General features: G+C 39.1%; 1 protein-coding gene across 4 annotated transcripts in view; it reads left to right on the forward strand.

The window, feature by feature from the left end:
* Window positions 1-22,229, forward strand: part of MON2 (MON2 homolog, regulator of endosome-to-Golgi trafficking) — a 162,404-nt gene that overhangs the window by 14,839 nt on the left and 125,336 nt on the right. For all 4 annotated transcript variants that reach the window (XM_045032917.1, XM_045032925.1, XM_045032936.1 and 1 more), the window contains exons 3-4: window positions 5,592-5,719; window positions 7,338-7,469. In XM_045032917.1, the coding sequence (XP_044888852.1) occupies window positions 5,592-5,719; window positions 7,338-7,469 (260 nt within the window). The remainder of the gene's footprint in view (window positions 1-5,591; window positions 5,720-7,337; window positions 7,470-22,229) is intronic.

Consider the following 22,229-nt stretch of genomic DNA (forward strand, 5'->3'; position numbering starts at 1 on the left):
GTGGAAACTACAGAACCCAGCAGCCAGTGCTTCATCTTAATCTGGGTAGAGGTTGCTCATACTGAGATGCAGTATAGCCTTTTGGGACTGGAAATCCCTGCGGGCTGCAACTGTGCAATCTTAAAATGATCTGCCCAGCTTTCTGCAACTTTATTAAATTGCATGTAATCTGTTGGTTTCTTGCATGTTGCCATTAGAGCCCTCAGAAGGGGAAAAGTTTTTGGATTTCCCTGTGTTAATACACCAGTGTTTAGCACAGCGATACTTAAACAAAATCCCCACAACAGAATAATTTGAAAGATTGAGAAAAGACTGTGCAATGTATGGGTACTTCTATATTAAGAGATGTAAAAATATTGTTGAGGAGGAGATTTCTAGAAGTGTTTGAAATAGCAGTCCCTCCCCTCTATTTTACTTTAATGTGTGTCTTTTATTTGTTTATTTTTTCTTTGTTTTCACTGCTGTCATGAATGCTGACATAAGTGGGAAAACTATGCCAGGTAACATCAGCTATGCATCAAAAGACACAAATTTAAGACAAATAGACAAAAGAGAAATCTACATTTACTCATTAGGAAAGCTAGCAACATTCTGCGAAGTATTAGTTACATAAACAATTTACATTTTAAAAAAACTAGTTAATGGTGTACAATTTTTCATCTTCATTCCAAGACTGAAGAATTGTGAAAGGTCATGGCATTCTGAGTATATCTGGACAGACATTTTTTTTTTAAGGAACACAAAGTATTTTTCATATTTCATGAATTTTTTTTATTTAAGTTAAAAATGAAATGTTTACTATAATTTGTTTCCTTCACCAATAATGACACAGATTTGTTGTTATAGGGCTACTCGTAAGCAGATACAAAAAAATGTATTTGAATTATTGACAAAAATCTTTAAGGTTTTCTGAATAGAGACTTATTTTTATTTTCTTTCATTTGCCGTACTTTGCCGTATCTGTGTTATGACATGATGGTTCCCTGACTGTTTGTGTCTTTGTAGATGGGATTAAATATGTCAGTACGCTGTCTGGGAATCTTGTTATAACATGCAAGTGTTATGCTGCAGTTTAGTCCTGTCTTCACCGATAAGACTGAACCACATTATGACAAAGTTGGAGCTGCATCTCTCATCAGGAAACTGTTGTGCTAAAGCTAAGCAAGGTTCAATTTGTAGTGTAGATGGGTCTCCAAATAATGGTAACTAAACCTTGAAGGTAGTGTTCCATTGAGATGAGTGGAGGTTGCACTTCAGTTCTACGGTCTGGCTGCAGACTTAACCCAATATTATTGTATTAGTTTATACTCTGGACATTCTTTGCAGCCTCTTAAACTATAGCCCTTACAGACAACAGGTTTTATCTATACTGAGATTTAATATGTTCTTAGCATCTTTCTAGATACATTGCAGAGTTGATGGAGCTTTAAAATGTAGTCTGAGATGTTTCCATCTCACTGTGCCTTGAAGCCAGAGAATAGGTTAATGCATCAAGCACCAAACTTTTCTGGATAGGTGAAATGGACAGAATTCTCTTCAGATGCAATAGATTCAGATGAAGGAATTTTATTCCCTCTGTGGCCCATTCTGGTCTCAAATAACTGTTTTCTTGTATCATTTGAAAGTGGGATATTAAAGGGATATTGATATTATAAAAAGTATACTTGTGTCTGGTATATTTTTACTTGTGTTAAGTAAGTCACAATAGTTAGATGACTTCAACTGAAAGATTAAAGAGAATTTTTGCCATATTTTCAGTTGGCTTGCTAATGTTCATTTGTCAGCGCTTTCAATGTTTGCTCTGTATAATCAGTCATTTTCATGTGTTTTATATCTGTCACACAACAACAAAAGTTAGAAACTTCATTTGTTAAAATGCCCTAAAGTTTAGGTTCCGAGTATGTGAATAAATTTAAGGAAACGTGGATATTCCACATGTGGGGATTTTGTTGACCCTGCTCATGAATGTTGACTAGCTGAGCTTTGCTATTATGTCAGTACTACTTCTCAAAAAGAGATTACTTGAGGGGAAGTGTCATAAACAGATAGTTAAGGGTTAAGGTCTCTTTTACCTGTAAAGGGTTAACATGCAGTACCTGATGACCACCTGACCAGAGGACCAATCAGAGACAAGATAATTTAAAATTTCTGTGGAGGGAAGCCTTTGTCTGTGTTCTTTGTTAGAGCTCTCTTTGGATCTAAGAGAGGACAGTCATGTCTCCAAGTTCTCCTGGAGTAGTTTCTACTATTTAATAGTGAGTATTAATTAGAAAGGCAGATTAGTCTTTTGAGTTGCTTTCTATATTTGCAATTGTGTGTTGGCTGAAGGAAATTCTTTATTCCTGTTTGCTGTTACTTTGCTTTTACTGAGAAAGAAAGGAGGGGGGATTCTCTCCAGAGATTGATAAGTTTAGACCCTGTATTGTTCCATCTTGGTTACAGAGACAGTGACTTTTCTTTTTTTATTCTTTAATAAATTCTTTTCTATTTAGGACTTGGTTGATCTTTCTTTGGGTGGATTCTCAGGGAAAGGGGAGGGAGAGGTATCCCTCTGTAGTTAAATCCCGGTGTCTCTCCTAGGAAAAGGGAGGGGGGAGGAAGCAGGGGGGAATGGTTTATTTCTCCTGGGTATAAGAACTCCATGGATTTGGAGCTCTTGGGATCCCCTAGGATTTTGGGGAAGGATTGTGTCCCAATCCACGTAATTGATTGGGTGGTGGCAATTTTACCAGATCTAAACTAGGATTTTAGTTTAGAGGGAAACCAAGGCAGGTCCCCACATTGGAACCCAACAGCTCCAAGTGGGGGTGAGACCTATGACAGGAAGAGAGGAAACACAGCTATAAAGAATGACATGGAGTTTACTATGCCTGTATCTTTTGCTAATGCTTGATAGTGTCCCTTTAAAGATTCTGCCAGTCTTTTCTGTTTTTCAAGATATCAACATTTTCTGGTTTTGCTTTAGCTCAGTGTTTGCACATTTAAATTTAGGTAGTGCCAGTCTGATTTCCCAAATATCCTATTTAAAACCCCAACCTTGTATGGAGACTGTGTACATACATGTGTACTGTTAAAGCTGAAGAATATTCTAGTTGAGAAATTGATGAGGCAAACATTACTACTGCTACAGGATTAAGGAAAAATTGCAAGACAGTTCATTGATCCATCATTAGAACTTTCTTATTTTTTGGTGCCAACTCGGTTGTCTTTCTCGAACAGATTACAAAATATCTTTAGCCACTGTACAGGTTTAAAAATTTAAAGGTGGACTGAAATGCTTCTTTTAAATTAACGAATGGACTGTTTAAGATCATAATATATATACACACACACACACACTTACTTTAAAAATTATAAATACAGTAGATACATTTCAAAAGTAAACTAAGAGTTTTTTAATCTGTCAGGACCTGAGTTTATTGTTAAGCCTTCTCCTGGAAGAGTTTTGACATTGCTAAAAATTGACATCTTCCTTCTGCAGACCAAGTAGGGGTATAAAAGGGAAGTGGAACTTTGATGCAACTGAATTTCTGTCTGTCACTTTTAAAATGGGAGTTAATCTCCCAGATTCTGGTTTTGGTGATAACCTGGAGAAAACACTTTTAAATTATATATCTGTATCCATCTACAAAAGTTAGGTACAGATGGACCACTGAAATTGAGATAGATTGGGCTTTGTAGTAGGAAAAAATACTTCCTACGACCCTGTCTACACTTGCAGTGGCACGTAGGGTATGTGTAGCTACATGTTGCTGTGAAAGTCTGGCTTCGTTCACACTCACTGTGGTGTGTAGGTACACGTGGCAGGGAAAGACTCTGGCAGCGTGGAGGCAGCAGGACGCTATGCAACTAAAAGTAGCACTATAGAGGTGAAAGGCACTGCTTGGGTGTGTAGAGAGCTGTATAGAGGTTCAGGCATGTATGGCTCGTTATTCGCGTAAGCTGTGCCTCACTGTCAATGCTGTTGTTTATGCACGCCCACTTAGCACAGGCATAATCTGCACTGTACAGGCTAACGTAAGCATAGACCTTTTTTTATTTAAATGTACATGTGTGATATTGTATTAAAGTTGTCCACCACCTTTTCCACTTTTTATCCTTGTCTCCTAATGATAATCTCTTGACTCCTTTTCAGGACTCTACTGGGAGTCGTGTGTGGGGGATAAATTTACAATATTTTTCTTCTCTAATTGTCATTTGGAGTTCAGTGACAATTGTAGAAAAAAATTATAAATAAAAGCACTTCAGTTCACTGATGAAAAATTTATAACTTATGTTGTTAGAGAACTGTGGAACATTTAGCAGAAGAGTACTAGTGCTGGATGCAAATTTGTGTTCCTGTGATTTAAAAAGCAGATTGTTTTGCTTAAAACAGAGTTTATAACTGATTTTCAATTCTGATTTTTTTTTATAGCCACAGGATTAAAAAGTGGCTTGTGCTCCTACACATTCAGGGCTGTCTGATTTTTAAATAAGCTTTTGATGTTGGCTCTATAATGTCCAGATCTGTATATCTGTCAATACATTGTTACCCTGTAGTGGCTCTGAAGAAACTGCCATTATAGAATGCAGTTTGTTTAATACATTCACTTTGTCTGATCTTTTTATAAGTCCACGGATATAACATTCTTACAGGAAGCAGATGCTTTTAACAATCCTCTAGCCCTTTTTTTGAGATGTTTTAGTCAAGAGGCCTCAGTTTTAAATACTTTTTTGTTGCTCTTAACTTGATGTTGGTTTTCAGATCAGTTGTTGGAACATTGAGTAAAAAAACAAACTCTCACATATACTCCAAATTTCTTTGAGTTTTACATAAATAAAAAGCTATTTGTCTGCTATTTGCCATCATAGCACAAGCATAAGTTTTACTTATAAGAGCTGTGGTACAAAAATGACTAACTTTTATTTTTCTTAAACTCATTGTATACTTATGTGAATGTCCTATCCAGGGCTCTAAATGACCAGTCATTCTCACTACACTATACAGGGCCATGTGGTTGGTGATGAGTATTGCTTTGATGTTTTTTCCCCACCCACTCTGTCTGCAGTGGTATACATCTTTGTGCTACACATGTAGCACGTCCTTGATGCACTGCTCCGTACATGGATATCCAACAGATTGAAGAGAGTGCAAGTTTGAATCCCCTTGCAGAGCCCAAAGGGGAAGAGAGGGCTTCGTGAAGATTGGAAGAGGCTTATGACATTGACAAACCAAAGTCACTCTAGAAGGAAGTTTGAGGGTTAGGGAGAAGCACTAAAATGGGGCAGAGTGAGGAGGACAAGCGGGGATGTGGGGATCAAAGCACTGTGGAAAGGGTTAAGAGAGGATAGGACAAGAAGCTCATTGGCAGGTCAAGTATTCAGGAGACTACTGGCATTTCTCTCACCCTGAATCCAATTGTTTCCCCCAGTGCAAAAATATCTGCCATAAATTTCAATGGAGATTCTTTCTGGGTTTTGTTCTTGTTTAGGATTTGAATAACTTAACAATTATTCATCATGTGTTTTATGACTAACAAGTATTTGCCTTACATCATTCAAATCAGCAAACTGTTAAAAGTTGACCAACTTTCCTTATCTCTGTTCAAAAGCATTGAAAGAGAACAGCTCAGAAGTAGTTCAGCCGTTTCTAATGGGCTGTGGAACAAAGGAACCAAAGATTACTCAACTGTGTCTAGCAGCCATACAGAGGCTTATGTCACATGAAGTTGTTTCAGAGGTAAGATGGATATTATTTGAAAATATTGTCTTGTATTGAAATATTTGAAGTATTCAGTACTTTAGCAAAGATAAAACACTTATAAGACTGCTTTCTAAAGCTGAAACACATTTATGTATATTAAAATGGATATAATTGGGTGGAAAATGTTTTTTTGGAGTTTAAAATATCATTGTCAAAATCCAATCCACCCCGTTGGAGCCAAAGGAAAAGTACATAAAATAGTTGTTGTGTTTTTTTTAAAGTATTCTTTTGTAGAATCCATTACAATAGTTGGATTCCTTAGTTGGCTCACCAGCAGTTAGCTAGGAAACACTATTGCCAAACTTGTATTGACATAGTGCAAGAAATCAGTGCCACAAACCAGGAAGAACTCTTTTACATGATAAAAATGGCTGATTTGAAAAGCTGTTTTGGCTAACGTGATTGTAGTGCTGTATGAAAAGGGTACAGTTAAGCATTCAAAAGTTGGTACGTACCACACTTAAGAACGGAAGTGTAATCTTTACTCTGCCCGTCTCTGTGCACGAATAGTATATTATTATATTAAAGATTCAGTGGCATAGTCATTGAATTCAGTATAATAAGTAACAACAATAATATGCTTAGACCGGAGGTTTGTAGTGCCAAGTGTCTGTGACCACACTGCACAGCTTTATTCGCAGCATTTAAGAACTCCCCAGGTTTATTACTGATCTGGTTCAGGTTAATTGTGGGCAATGGCGTGACTGCCACCAGTCTCTGACTGGGCAGTGTCCTTTCCTGACCTCAAGTCCAATTTTCAAGGCTTGGTATGCAGAGACTTTGTCTTCAAGGCAAGCATCATGACCAAAAAGAGCCAACTATCAGTGGCCAATGATGACTAGTCATCTTGAGGCCAGTTCTCAATGATACATCTCTGACTGATAAAGTCAACCATCATGTACCCAGTAGTCGCTGCTGGCAATGCATATGAAATGCCTCCAACCTCCCAATGTCTTGTTTAAGCAGAATCCATGTTTCAAATGCATATAAGAGGATTGGACTTGCACAGGTTTGATAAATCTGTACTTCTGCATATAGTTTCACCTTCTTTTGGCTCCAGAGCCTATGCAGGGTGTTTGCATCCATTTGATAATATAGCATACAACTATTACCGTAGTCTTAAATACACATGTAACATCTAGTAGTACTGCTTTTTACTGAATATGTCAAACTGTCCATGAAAGTAATACATAATAAAAAGATATATAAAGCTGTATTTAGACAGAGTAATAGACATATTTTTCTGGCATATATAGGTCACTGAAGTTTGTAGTCAAATTAGCTTTGTAGTGAATTGCCTCTTCCTCTAAGAGAACTTGTGCTTCTGGTTGAAAAATAAAGTGTGCACACAGGTTGACAAAATGATTAAAATATATGCCTTAAATAGAAGAGAACTGATCACGTAAGTCTTTTGATATCCAGGACCATTGTGACAAAGAAATTAGTATTGTATTCCCTGTGTGTTTATATGGTTGTAGGAAAAAAATGAATTTACTATAGTATATGTGAATGATGTATTTTAAATGTATGTGTAATCTTGGTATTAAATACAAAGTATAAAATTAATTGTATATATCAAATGATTTCTTCATAGGCTGCAGCTGGAAATATTATTAACATGCTTTGGCAACTGATGGAAAATAGTCTTGAAGAACTCAAATTACTTCAGACAGTTCTTGTTCTTTTAACAACCAATACAGTTGTCCATGATGAAGCACTCTCCAAGGTAGGAATTTGTTTATGTAACTGTGATATTTATTTTAACATGTTAACTTACTTATCTAAATCAGTTCCACTGAAGGAATGTACCTGCTTCCGAAACAGAGGCCCTGACCCCGCAAACACTTGTTGAAATATTTAGTCCTTTAGTAAAGATAAATACTTTTTATGTAAGAGTGAATACAAAAGGATGCTTTGTCCTTATAAAGAATCTTTAATTCAAACATCGCGAAGTACTTTACCTAGGAGGAGGGTAGTATTATTTCATAGAAGAGAAAACTTAAGTATGGAAAAGTTAAGTGAGTTGCTCAAGATGAAATATTCTGCTATTATCTGGTTATATATTGTAACTAACAGGCTTAACTGATCAGGAATTACCACTTGGTGTGATACCCTACTTCACGGGTCAGCAACCTTTTAGAAGTGGTGTGCCGAGTCATCATTTATTCACTATGATTTAAGGTTTTGCGTGCCAGTAATGCATTTCAACATTTTTAGAAGGTCTCTATAAGTCTATAATATATAACTAAACTATTCTTGTATGTAAAGTAAATAAGGTTTTAAAATGTTTAAGAAGCTTCATTTAAAATTAAATTAAAATGCAGAGCCCCTGGGCAGTGGGAGTGCCACTGAAAATTAGCTTGCATGCTGCTTGCATGCTGCCATAGGTTGCCTACCCCTGCCCTACTGTACTCTGCTGGTGAGAATACTAGAAACTGAAATCTGGTGCATATTTTAAATATTCTTATTTTATAATATGTAGGAGATCAAGTAACAAGTATTTTTTTAATAAGTTAAAAGAAAAATATTTTTAAAAAAGTAATATTGGGAGAAATGTGACTTGCCTTAATCTAGTAAGCATGGTCCACTATCAGTTATTCTTCTTTGGTAGTTGGCATCAGTGGCAAAGTTCTGAAGAATAGAAGCTGGCAGAATTTTGATAGTTGGGCAGGAGTGTACACATGCTTGAAATAAGGAAAACCAAAATAAATGCTAAGAGAACAGGTAGGTGAGGTAATATCTTTTATTGGACCGGTTTCTATTGGAGAGAGAGAGAGAAGCTTTCGAACTTTCACAGAGCTGCTCTTTAGGTGTGGGAGAGGTACTCTCACTGTCACAGCTAAATAGAAGGGTAGAATAGATGTTGCAAGAGAGACCATTCATGGTGAAGCGGACAGTTAGCACCTGTACCAAGGACCAAGAAAGGTTAGTGGGTTACACATTGTTATGAGACAAAGACACTAGATTTATATTAAGTCCATGATTTTTAATATCTAACAAAGTTATGAATTTAAGCTCCTAGACTCATATTTTGAAAGTGGTGGTCTACTTTCCTTTGAGGATGAGGACTGAAAGGGTAGATATGGAGTGGTTGCTTTGTGAAAATGTTTGCCCATGGGTGATATGGCATTTGTCTTTTATCATTTTTCTATGAGAGTTCATTTGACAGCATAGTGATTCTCATTTCACCCACATAGTTGTTACTGGGGCATGGATGAGGTACACCACATGTAGTGATAGACATACGTAGGACCCATGCATTTTGAAAGGTGCATTGTGGGTAGTATTGATCATTAATACTATGCGGGGTTATAAAGAGGAAAAACTAGAAATACTAGTAAATAAACACAACTGTAATATAGTTGGCATCATAGAGACTAGGTGGGATAATGCATGTGACTGGAATATTGGTTGCTCAGCTAACTGGTGATTCACTGGATCATGGTGTACGTGCAAAAGGTCTAGTCAGGTGCCTGATGAATCTGCTTATGGTTGACATGCCCAATTCGAAAGCGACATAGCATGTTACAAGTTTCACAGATCCATGTGTTGTCTGAGTTGGAGTTCAAGATTACAGCACGCTGCTTTCTTCTTTCTCACTTTGCTTCCATCCTCTGGATCAAAGCCACTTCATGTTGAGCTGTACCCAGTGCCAGATGTTCCTCCAGATTTAACGGAATTCTGCATGCCTCTTCTAGTTGACTACACTGATGTTGAATGATTTCATATAATTTTTGCACACGTGGTACAGTCATAAAGGGCAACTCCGCTTTCTAGAGCCGTCTTGAATCTTGCTGTACAAAATATTCTTGTGAATATAGTCACCTCCCATTCTCCTGACATGACTGAGCCATTGCCACCCCTTCTTCTTGATAGTAGTTTCTAAGTGCGTCAATCCTGCATGCTTCAGCACCTCTGTGTTTGGTATTTTGTCTTCCCACTTTATTTCCAGAATATTACACAGGCATCTCGTGTTGTTCAGTCTCCTAATGTGTTTAGTATATGTTGTCCATGTTTCTGAAACATAGAGCAGGAATGACAGCACTCAGGTCTCATAGATCAGTATCTTCACCTTAGTTGATAATTTGCTGTTATTCCATGCACGTTTTGTAATAGCTTGAAATTCTTAGCTGTTTTTCCAATTCTGTTAGTTCAATCTGAGGATCAAGATTCCTGCTGATCATAGAACCCAAGTAGCAAAGGCTGTCAATGATGCAAAGAGATTTATGCTTTGGAGTAATGTCGAGCACTGGTTCTTCCACCTCTTGGTATATGATCACTGTCTTCTTGAAACTGATTGTCATCCCAAAGCTCTTGCATGGTGCAGAAAATCTGCCCAAGAGATTTTGCAGAGAAGAAAGTCAGGAAGGACAGGCAGGGGAAAAGAGGGAAAGATCAAAGATGAATGCACTTGCACTGAAGTTCAGATGGCAATAGAAGACAGACTTGTTGAAATTTCTGGGTAAGGATAAAAGGGATAAAAGACAAGGGTGATGTCATGGTTGGGGTCTACTGTAGAGCATATAACCAGGAAGAAGAGGTAGTTGAGGCTTTTTTAAAACAACTAACAAAATCATCCAAAGCACAGGACTTGGTGGTGATGGGAGACTTCAACTGCCCAGACATCTCTTGGGAAAATAATACAGCAGGGCACAGATTATCCAACAAATTCTTGGAAAGCATTGGAGAAAGACAGTAGGGGAGAGGCTGTTCTAGATTTGATTTGGACAGATAGGGAGGAACTGATTGAGCATCTGAAACTGGAAGGCAGCTTAGATGAAAATGACCATGAAATGGTAGAGTTCATGATTCTAGGGAAGCGCCTCCTGGAGCCTGCAGCCCTGAGCCACTCCCCATGCCCCAACTACATGCCCCAGCCTTGATCCACCTCCTGCCTTCTGAACCCTTTAGTCGCAACCTGGAGCACCCTTCTATAACCCAAACCCCTCATCCCCAGCACCGCTCCAGAGTCTGTACCCCCAGCCGGAGCCCTCCTCCCCCACACACACCCTGCTCCAGCCCGGAGCCCCCTCTCTCACCCTGAACTCCTCAGTTCTGGCCCTACTTCGGAGCCTGCACCCGCACCCCAACCCCAATTGCATGAGCATTCATGGCCCACCATACAATTTCTATACCCAGATGTTGCCCTTGGGCCAAAAAGTTTGCCCACTTCTGAGCTAGAGACACGAAGGGTGACAAGAACACATTCTACAAATACATTAGAAGCAAGTGGAAGACCCAAGGACAGGATAGGCCATTACTCAATGAGCGGGGGAAAGACAATAACAGAAAATGTGGAAATGACAGAAGTGCTAAATGACTTTTTTGTTTAGTTTTCACCAAAAAAGTTAGTAGAGATAGCACATCTAAGAGAGTGAACACCTGTGAAAATGAGGTAGTATCTAAAGCTAAAATAGTGAAAGATCAAATTAAAAATTACTTCAAGTTGGTATGGCTTGATGAAATATGTAGAACACTCAGGGAGCTGACTGAGGCGATATCTGAGCCATTAGCGATTATCTTTGAAAACTCATAGCAGACAGAGATTCCAGAGGACCGGAAGAGGGCAAATATAGTGCCAATCTATAAAAAGGGAAATAAGGACAACCTGAAGAACTACAGATCAGTCAGCTTAACTTCAGAACCCAGAGAGATAATGGAACAAATAAGCAAACAGTCCGTTTGCATACACCTAGGAGATAATAAGGTGATAAGTAATAGTCAACATAGATTTGTCCAGAACATCGTTTCAGACCAACATAATAGATTTCTTTGACAGGGTAACAAGCCTTGTGAGTATGGGGGAAGTGGTATATGTGGTATATCTTGACTTTAGTAAGGCTTTTGACTCTCTCATAAACTAGGGAAATACATCCTAGATGGAGCTACTGTAAGGTGGGTGCACAACTAGCTGGAAAACCACTCCCAGAAAGTAATCAAAAGTGGTTCACAGTCAAGATGGAAGGACATATTGAGTGGGGTCTCTCAGGGATCAGTCCTGGGTCTGGTTTTGTTCAATATCTTCATAAATGATTTAGATAATGACAGAGAGAGTATACACTTATAAAGTTTGTGGATGATACCAAGCCAAGAGGAGTTGCAAGTGCTTTGGAGGATAGGACTCAAATTCAAAATGATCTGAACAAACTGGAGAAATGGTCTGCATTTGTCTTTACTGAATTTCATCCTATTTATGTCAAAGTATTCCACCTAGAAAGGATCAGTTGCACACATACAAAATGGGAAGTTACTTCCTAGGAAGGAATATTGCAGAAAGGGACCATAGTGCATCACAAGCAGGGATGTAAGAGTTTAACCAGTTAACTGATACCAGAAACCAATAAGCATCAAGCTTAACGATTAAACTCTGCCCAAGGTCCCAGCTGCTGTTCCTGGGATCCTAAGTTCCCTTTAAGCTGTGAGGCTGCGCAGCAGCCTATTAAGCACCACACAGGCACTCGGGCTGCGGCGGGGAGAGATGCCTCTCCCCCCACCTGGACCTGCTGCTGCCGGGGAAGAGGATCCCCAACCCAGGCTCCCTCTGGGCTGCCAGCTGTACACCTGGGCTCCGTCGCGCCTGCCAGCCCTGCGCCCAGGCTCCCAGCTGCCGCCCAGGGTCCCTCCAGGTGGGCGGGCAGCCTTGCGGCTGAGGTCCCTCCGGGCGTGCAGGTGGCCCTGCGGCAGGGGTCCATCGTGGCAGCTGCACTGCTGCTTCTCAGCATCCGGTGCGGCTGGGGTCCGCAGTGCCCACCCTGCTGCTGACCTCACGGCTGGGGTCCCTTCGAGCTGCTGGCCCCGTGGCTGGCAGCCAGGACTCTGGGTGTGCTGGGATCCTGGTGCGGGGGCAGCAGTGGGGATCCATGCATCCCTAGTTCCCTGGGTAAACGTTTAACCCTGTAACTGATAGAATTTTAATCAGTTACATGGTTACTGTTTTTACACATTATTTACATCCCTAATCACAAGCTAAATATGAGACAACAATGTAACACTGTTGCAAAAAAAGCAAACATCATTCTGGGGTGTATTAGCAGGTGTGTTGTAAGCAAGGCGTGAGAAGTAATTCTTCCACTCTACTCCTCAGTGATAAGGCCTTAGTGTGAGTATTGTGTCCAGCTCTGGGTGCCACATTTCAGGAAAGATGTGGGGAAATTAGAGAAAGCCCAGAGGAGAACAACAGAAATTACTGAAGTCTAGAAAATATGACCTATAAGAGAAGATTGAAAAAAAAAATGTTTAGTCTGGAGAAGAAAAGACTGAGTAGGGGGACAAAACAGTATTCAAATACATAAAAGGTTGTTACAAGGAGGAGGGTGAAAAATTCTTCTCCTTCTGAGGATAGGACAAGAAGCAATGGTCTTAAGCAGCAAGGGTGATTTAGGTTGGATATTAGGAAAAACTTCTTTATTGTCAGGATAGTTAAGCACCGGAACAAATTGCTTAGGGAGGTTGATCTCCCTCATTGTAGATTAATTTAGAACAGATTAGATAAACACCTGTCAGGAATGGTTCATTTATTACTTAATCCTTCCTTGAGTGCTGGGGACTGGACTAAATGACCTATTGAGGACCCTTCCAATCCTGAACTTCTGTGATCATAGAGGTTGAGATACATCTGCACATTTTGCATCTGTTGGTCTGACAGAGTCTGGCACCACTTTGAATTAGTGGATCCTGGTCATTGGAGATCTGGCTTCTGATGAGGACCTTGGCAACAAGGTTGGGGCGGGGGTGCTTCAAGACCAGAAGAGGGGGTTCAGGAAAGATTTTTCAGGATGTGGTCCCCATCAAGAATGGGTTGTAATTGTTTAATGATAACCCGTATGGGTTCTGGTGGGGTAGGTGACAACTAGGTGTGTGTGGACGGAGTGTTTTTTTCCCACATTCAAAAAGGTTCTATTGGGTTATTTGAGTGACAATCTGCTTCTCTGGTGGAGTGTCCTTGTTTGGTGAAGTTTGTTTTAAAAGCTCTTCCTCATCGCTGCGAAGCTTGAAAGCTTCTCCGAGCAACAGAAGTTGATCTAGTAAAAGATATTTCCTCACCCACCTTGTCTTTCCATTACTCTAGTCATTTGAACAATTTAATGCAGATCCTAAAAGCTGTAACTCTTTAAACATATTTTCAGATCAGCTATAAATATGTGAAGTAATAGTTATTGCTAATTAATACATACTAAAACATGACCTAATACAGCAAAGCAGCAAGATTCCATGGCTTAATTTGAGAGATTTTAGTCGATTGTATACGCTGACAGTGCAAGGCCACGGATATTAAATACAAATATATAAGTGAAATATGTATCAACTAAATAATTATTTAAATTGAAATTATTGTAGTTTCCTATTTTTTTATTTAAAATCTTTGAACAATTTTGCCAGTTCACTTTTAGTGACTTTTAGACAGTTGAGAGAACCTAATTCCTGGTGTCACAGAAGAAGACTTTTAAATCCATGGTACATCCATACTCTAGGTAGCTACATGCAAAGCCTCAAAGCAGTGGGAACAAGCTGGTGACTGCAAGAGCCAGGAATTGCCACTTTAGTGTGAATATGTTTTGCATGTTGGGTCTGGATGTGTCAACTCCAGCAACAAAAAGTTAGTATGTGAGAGTGAAATTCCTTTTGGCATTATTATTTCATTGGTTTACATAGCTTTTAGTAAGGGCTAACCTTGCAGTGACAAATATCTGTAAGACAGCAAAGATAGCTTATGTAGCGATCACTGGAAAGGCTTAAGTCTCCTCCTGCAAAACTAATTTATACAAAGCTAGTATTGACAAATATTGTTGATGCCAGAGGCAATGGTTACATTTTAAATACCACTCTAGACTTCGAGGAAAGGTAGGCTATGTAAAATTACTAGCAGATCAAGTTCTGGCTTCTTGCCACATGTGCAAGCACATGCAAAAAAATTTTTTTTAAATATTGGTATTTAGAATAAGAATTGTTTCTTAGTCTAAATTTTACTATTAGAATACAGCTTTCCTAACAGAATGCTGTTTAGCACATTAATCATGACAGGTGACTTCATCCAGAAGTGTTTACCTACAAAATGATAGGGTATGGTGTTTTTTTGTTTTTTTGCCAATTGGTTCAATGCACTGGATGGAAGGGAAAAAAATCTGGGTTCTGCTGTTTTAGTCTTTCTGTCTTCCTCTGGACTTTAATAACTGGTTTAATTTTAGCTTCTTCCCTTTTTCATCTGTTTTTACTGTTCCCTCATAATAAGAAATTCCTCTCTATAAGACTACAGAAGTGATTTTTTTAAAAAGGACTATTCTGTTGAGTAATAACCTACTGCTTTAAATCCATTAATCTTGTGCACGTGTGCATGTTTTTATGGCAAAGAAATCTGGACCCCAAAATACCTTGAGCTCTGAAATCACAGCCAATACACCGAGGGTTTATCCTGACTAGTATTTTAAAGGAGGCATCCCCCAAAAAACCTATTTCCTAAATAGGCCTTGTGTTGGTGGCATGCTTTTGTTTGAGTTAGAACTGAAATAACATTACAATATAATTTAAAGATGCATTGTGTTGATGCCACCTTTCAACTGAGACACAAAAATGAGGGTCTTGATCCACTTTTATCTTAATTCCGTGGTACTTTTTTCAATAATAGGTTTTGTTGCTCCATGTCTCGGCAAAATTTAGATTGAGGAATTCTGTGTACCAAAATTTCCCTTACAGGTTTTTTCTTCACTTTCTATCTAAATAGAATTATAAAAAGCATTCTGAATTGTCTCCTACTCACTGTGCTCTGAAGGCAGAGCGTATGTTAATCTAGCCAATGTCACATTTTTCTGGGGAATAGAAATTATTAGAATCCTTTTCAAATGCTGTAGATCTGAACAAAAGGACTTCACTCATTCTTTTCCCAGTTTTACAGAATTGTCAGTCTCCAGTATCCAAGTTGGAAAAAATTTAAAAATCATGTTTCTGTGTAATCTATTTTTGTCTGTTGTTACAAATAATATCTAAGATTACTGTAACTGAAAGATTAGAGAAACATCTTTCATTATTTTTTCAGTGTACAGTGTGCATTTGAAATCATGTATGTAGACAGAGTGACCACATGGTTGAGTGCCTTAAAGGCTGCATGAGATATTTTTTTGGGAGGTGCTCTCTTTTCCCTTAGTGTTTATTTTATGTTTGGATGATTACAGTCCAGATGTACACAGGAGGGAACAAAGTAGTGTTATCAGAGGCTTCTAGTGACTGCAGCAGCTGTGGCAGGGTAGCCTATTAAGGCAACTGGAAATTGGATAAATGGTATAAAGAACAGAGCAGAGAGTAATTCAGGATCTGGGGGGCTAGGGCAAAATCACTAAAGAAACTGCCATCTTTACCTACCTGGCCTCCTAGATGGCCAATCTTAGGAGCAGTTTAGATATTGGCATGGTGACTTGGGAAAATGTAAGATTTGAAGCTACTTTCAATTTATTTTAATGTTTTCTGTTTTAAGTCTATGCTATTATTGATTTTTTTTAACAATCCCTTGTTGAAGGTTTTCCTTATAAGCAATTCAAAAGGTGATTTATCTCATTCAGTGCTTTTTAACTTTAGAGTTAATATATTTAACCTTCTTTCCAGTTAGTAATTGTTAGTAATATGAAAATCTATAGCAACATAGACTTTCCATCTTGTAAGAGATTAAACAGTTCATATAAAAATTTTATATTGGAACAGTTGATTTCCTATGGGAAAAGGTGTGTAAACTCCCAGATATTGATATCAGACATCTCACGACTTGTAGCTTGAAACTATACTCTGGCTGCCTCTAACAAGTTAATTTCCTAGATGATTATTTAACGGCTTCCTACTTACATGCAGAAGGATTTAGTTAGCCTGCCCCAGATAACATAGATCATCAAGTGTTTGGTCAGTTTTAGGAGGTTATTAAAATATAAAACTCTCTCATGCCTTCATTTCTGCAATCCAAGTGACAGATATTGGCACAGAGCAAGGCTGGTCAAGATCATTCAAATAGTTTATAAATACTTTTTATATAGAGAGAAAATGAAATATTATTTTCCGTTCTTTAGGTAATAACTTCACCAAAGTTACTTCAAAGACCTCTTCAGCACTTTCACAATTTCATTTTTTCCAGACATATATTTTAAAAAATGATAATCTGTGTTGAGAGGTAAAGAAGCCATTGTTGAAAGCGACAATAGAGTTATTCGAACAGAAACCTTTCAGGTAGAGTTTTATTCTTGGTACTTCACACCCTAATCTATGTCATAAAGAACAGCAAAGCTGGTTGGCTTTAAGCGACTTCTGGAGTTTCACAAATCTCTACTTTAAATAGATGGATCTCTTGCTTTTTTTTTTTATTAATACTACAAAATGTCATATGTTGTTTTCAGCAAGAACAATGGAAATCTGGCATGAATCCATATTCCCCTAAAACAGTCACATACAGTGTAGTTCAGAAGCAGTTGTACTATGAGAGAGTCACTACTGTTGGAGCTAAAATGTGCCCTTAGCATCTTCACTAAATATATGCATGTTATTTTTTTGGTTGACATTGAATGCAACAGCATAGCAATCCCTGCACGAATACGTTATATTGAATCACTCGCCTAGTCTTAACAAGACAAATGTTTCTGAGCCAGCCTCTGGGGGGAATTTACTAATAACTTTGTGTGGGGCATACCACTCTTGCCTCATTTAACATCAGTATGTCTAATGTTACTTAGTTATTCCTTTCTCTGCTATTATGTTTGTAGTTTTTTCATTCTCCGCTGAAGGAGTGAGAGAGACAAAAGATAGCAGGCCTTAGAAGTTCCTTTTCTGATTTCTAACTCTCGCATCCATGTCTTTCCTTGTGGAAGCTGAGATTCAATCTCAGAAGTTCTCCTATTTTTACAAAATGGGTTTTATCCCTATTATTATTATTATTTATCCCTGAATTATTATCCATTTGTCAGAGATAGTGAGCAGAAGCAGCATCATTGGTAGGGAAAATGGAAATCCATGAAGAGGAGAGATTGTTAGATGCTGCATCAGGAACACAATAGTTGGACATTCTGTATTTTCCACCAACTGAAATTAAACTGCTGTGTGAATTTTTTAAACAAGAAAAGTTATATGCAGTGAGAGGCAATGCATGGGAGGGGCCATGTTGGTTCACGTGTTTCCCCCCAGATTTTTGCCAGGGTTTGCTGTCCCCGCTTGTCACTGCAGGAGCCGGCAAGCTGGGAGCTGTGGCCACTGGGAGAGGCAGCAGCAAACAACTGGGAGCTGGAGGGAGGGGCTGCTGAGGGTGGAGATCGGTCGTAGGGGGCTGTCACTTAAGCTGTTGGGGGGGGGCAAACGTTTAAATTGTGCCCCCTTACTATCTGCAGGCACTAGTCATCTCTGTATGCAGTAGTTACTACACAGTATTTTCTGTTATAACCCACTGTTTTCAGCCTCTCAGATTTATTGGACTAACATTCCTGGTTGACATTTTTCATGCTTGGTCTCTCCTGGAAGGTGATATTTCTATATCTATGAACAGAAATGGTTCAGCCATCCTTAAGTGAAAGGAAAGCATATGTGGGTAAGAGGTAGGCACTCATATTATGATGGATGCAAATATAAGAACGAATAGAAAATACTTTCTTGTTAAAAATATAATGGTTAAAGAGTTGACTGAATTGATTGAGTTTTGAAAGTTGCAATTTAGCATTGAAATAGTCCTCATTGAGGAGTTAAGTATAGCCTGTTCCAGGGAAAAATGGTTTTAATTTGATTAAATTATGAGCCTTTGAAAAATCACATCCCGAGCATGTGTATCTTTCTTCATGAAGTTCAGTAAGTGTGCACACAAGGCTGTATCAGCGGTGCATATATATACATGTAGCTAAGTTAATTGTGCAGGGGAGGGATAGCTCAGTGGTTTGAGCATTGGCCTGCTAAACCCAGGGTTATGAGTTCAATCCTTGAGGGGGCCGTTTAGGCCAACTGGGGTAAAAATCTGTCTGGGGATTGGTCCTGCTTTGAGCAGGGGGTTGGAGATGACCTCCTGAGGTCCCTTCCAACCCTGATATTCTATGATTCTCAGAGTTCTCAAATAGATAGAATTCATGTTTAAAATTGGTATCTGGCATTGTGGAAGGCTTAGGATCTGGTAAAAGATCTTCCACCTGCTGATTGCTTCCAATGGTGCCTCAGGGGCTGAGAGCCAGTGTTCTGTTCTTGCTTCTTTCTCTGACTGACTTTCATAGTTTCAAACTTCATCGTATTTTTGTTTTAAAATAAAGCCTGGGAAGGCCAGTGGCAGAAATCTGAAAATTGCAATCTGATATGCAGTAGTCCCCACAGAATAAGGGCATGGGACATGACGAAAAATCATTTGTGTGACCTAGTTAAGAGTGTTTGAAAATCATATTGCAACCATGCACAGTAGATATTTTTGACTCGTTAGTCCTCTTCAGTATTTATTCAAAAATATGCACTTAAGAGCATCACTCATGCAGGCTTAGAAGGGTGAATGGGGTTTTGTTGAGTGTGGTTAGCACTGAAATATTTGATGTATTTTTAGTCTCAAAGTTGAATGAGACTTACATTGGCGTGACTAGTGAAGGGTCAGAGACTGCTAGCTGATTTGGTGTTTTTACAGTATTTTTTTTCTTTGATTTGTGCAAATATTCCCTTTTTTCTAATTACTGGTCTCTTGCACAGGTATAGTTGGGATAGCTTTCTGATATTTGTGTATTCAAATTTCTATTAGTTAAACTGTATGGTAAAATCTTTGTTTTTTTCAAAGCAAAAAACACCCTAGGTAATTCCTCGCAAAAATCTGTGAACATTACATTAAAATAGCAAAGCTGAATATTCAAAAGTTAAGGTTGAATGCATAACCTTAACTCTGTTCCTTGAATCTGTATATTACACTGCAATCTTATGTTGCATAAGCACATGGTATTTTGTAAAATTACACATACAAAAAAGCTATGTTAAAAGAACACTAAGGACACAAAGTCAAGTGCTCAAAAGTTAGGAAGTGCAATAATTAAGATTGTCCATGCAACTTTAATTTATCCCCCTTGTGCATTATGATAGTATTTAATTACAGTAACTCGTTGCTTAACCTTGTAGTTATGTTCCTGAAAAATGCTACTTTAAGCGAAATGATGTTAAACGAATCCAATTTCCCCATAAGAATTAATGTAAATGGGGGGGAGGAGAAGGGAGGTTCCAGGGAAAAAATTTTTGCCAGACAAAAAAGACTATATTTTTATTTATTTTTATATACATACATACACAGGATAAGTTTTAAAGAATTTAATACTATGCACAGCAATGATCATTGTGAAGTTTCGTTGCGCTGGTGAAGTCAGAGGGTGGGATATTTCCCAGGGAATGCCTTACTAATAAATGATGAACTAGTACTCCTTGAGCCCACAAGGATTAACATGTTGTTAATGTAGCCTCACACTTTACAAGGCAGCACGAATAGAGGGAGGTGAGACAGCATGGTTGTGGGAACGGTATGTGAGAGCTGGAGTGTTTAGACTTCAAGGACGAGGCTAGTTTTTATCTGCTGGTAGGCAGTAAACAGGATAATAAATTAGAAGGTTATACAGAATGGCAATTATCCAATGAAGTTACAGTTGTGCCTGTGTGTACCTTATTAACCAATTAGCAATTGCTTGATGGTCTGTCTTAAGTGTATAAAGATGTATGCTGGAGAGAAATAAATGACTCTGCTACCAATCATATTGACTGCTGAGCTTTGTCCATGTCCGCCTGCGATGCAACACATGGTAGAGAGGGGTGTGTGTGTGAGAGAGACAGACAGACAGACAAACACCATGTGCGAGAGAGATGCACATTGACCCATTAAGTACACTGACCCCACTCTAAGTACACTGCCTTTTTAAGTAGATAAGCAAGTTGAGACAGCAGCTGCTGCCAGCAATCTCCCTCCGTCCTGAGCCCTGTCCTGTCCCACCCCGCCCTGTGGAGATGAGGTACAGGAGCGGTGGGGAGAGGTACACCCTGACATTAGCACCCCTCTTCCCCTCCTTCCTCCGCCAGCACAGCAAGCAGGAGGCTCCCGGGAGCAGCTCCAAGGCAGGAGCAGCACATGGCAATGTGGGGAGGGACAACTGATAGCCTGCTGGGTGGCTGCTGCACAGGGAACTTAGGGGAGCTGATAAGGGGGCTGCCAGTCCACCCTGGTTCCAAGCCCCCACCAGCTAGCTCCAATGGGCTGCTCTTTCTGCAAGCAGTGGACAAAGCAGGTGGCTGCCAAACAATGTATAAAGGAGCATTGCACAACTTTAAACAAGCATGTTCTCTGATCAGCCACGTAACAATGTTAACCGGAACAATGTTAAGTGAGGAGTTACTGTATATAATTACATACTATGCTTTCGACAGGACCCCAGCCTCATTCAGTATACAGGATGGATGGTGCTCAGAGAATTAAGGTTGTGTAGTACATGAAGCTGTTTCTGTATAACCAGTGCCTCATTTGTTGCTGAATTTGGAAGATGAGTAGTTAAATCAAGCAGGTGATTGTGGGAAAAGAAAGAATGGTCTTGAAGTATGGGCAGTCGAATGCCACCCAGGAAAACTGAATTCTGTCCTGGTCTCTGCCACTGAAAATTAGTGGACATTCTTGACATTTTTGGCTTTAATCTCTTTGCCTATTTCTCATCTATAGAATAGGGATAATATCGTTTCCCTACCTCTTAAGGGTGTTGTGAAGAGAAGTTCATTAAAGTTTGTGAAGCAGTGAGATATTACTGTGGTGGGCACCACAGAAAAGTCTGTGAGGAAATTAGGAATTCTGTACTCAGTGCAGAATTTGGAAGGCATGCAGTAAATATAACATGCTACATGTTGAATATTGAGCATCCTCCATCCTGTGCACTGAGTGAGGCAGGGTCGAGTGGAAAAAAGTCTCTTATTAAATAACTATATACTGTCACAACAATGCATATGCACAAGAGAGCCAAATTAAGGTTGTGCGGGTAACATTTATTCTGGCGTTTCTTAACTTTCTAGTGCTTTACTTTACAAGCTTAAGTCTTACTGTGTCATTTCCTAGTCTTAAAAATCAAACAAAAAAACAAAAAAGTGTGTGTGCGTGCATGCGCACACACACTGAAAAAACAGAACTTCTATCATGTGGAGACACTGACCATTCACATGGTTCACTGGCAGGACTGGAATCTTTAGATATACAGACCTGTGCCACTAGAGCTAATGGAGTGGAGTAACTGATAGCAGTAGCTGGCTGTCTTTTGTGGATGAGACACTAAATGGGGTGTATGGTTGGGGTAGGGAAGGCACTTTGCCGTTGGATTTCGTGCTGTTTTCTAGGTAGCAAAGGAATGTTGAGAATTAGGAACCCTGGGTTCTATTCCAGGTTCTGGGAGGGAGCATGGTGTAGTAGTTACAGGTGTTTCTTTCCCTGTCTAACCCATCTGTTCCCTCTGCCTCTGTATTCCAGTAGCTTTTCTCTGCCCCATCCACCCCATCCCCA

This window comes from Mauremys mutica, chromosome 1 (assembly GCF_020497125.1).
Source record: "Mauremys mutica isolate MM-2020 ecotype Southern chromosome 1, ASM2049712v1, whole genome shotgun sequence".
Classification (NCBI taxonomy): Eukaryota; Metazoa; Chordata; order Testudines; family Geoemydidae; genus Mauremys; species Mauremys mutica.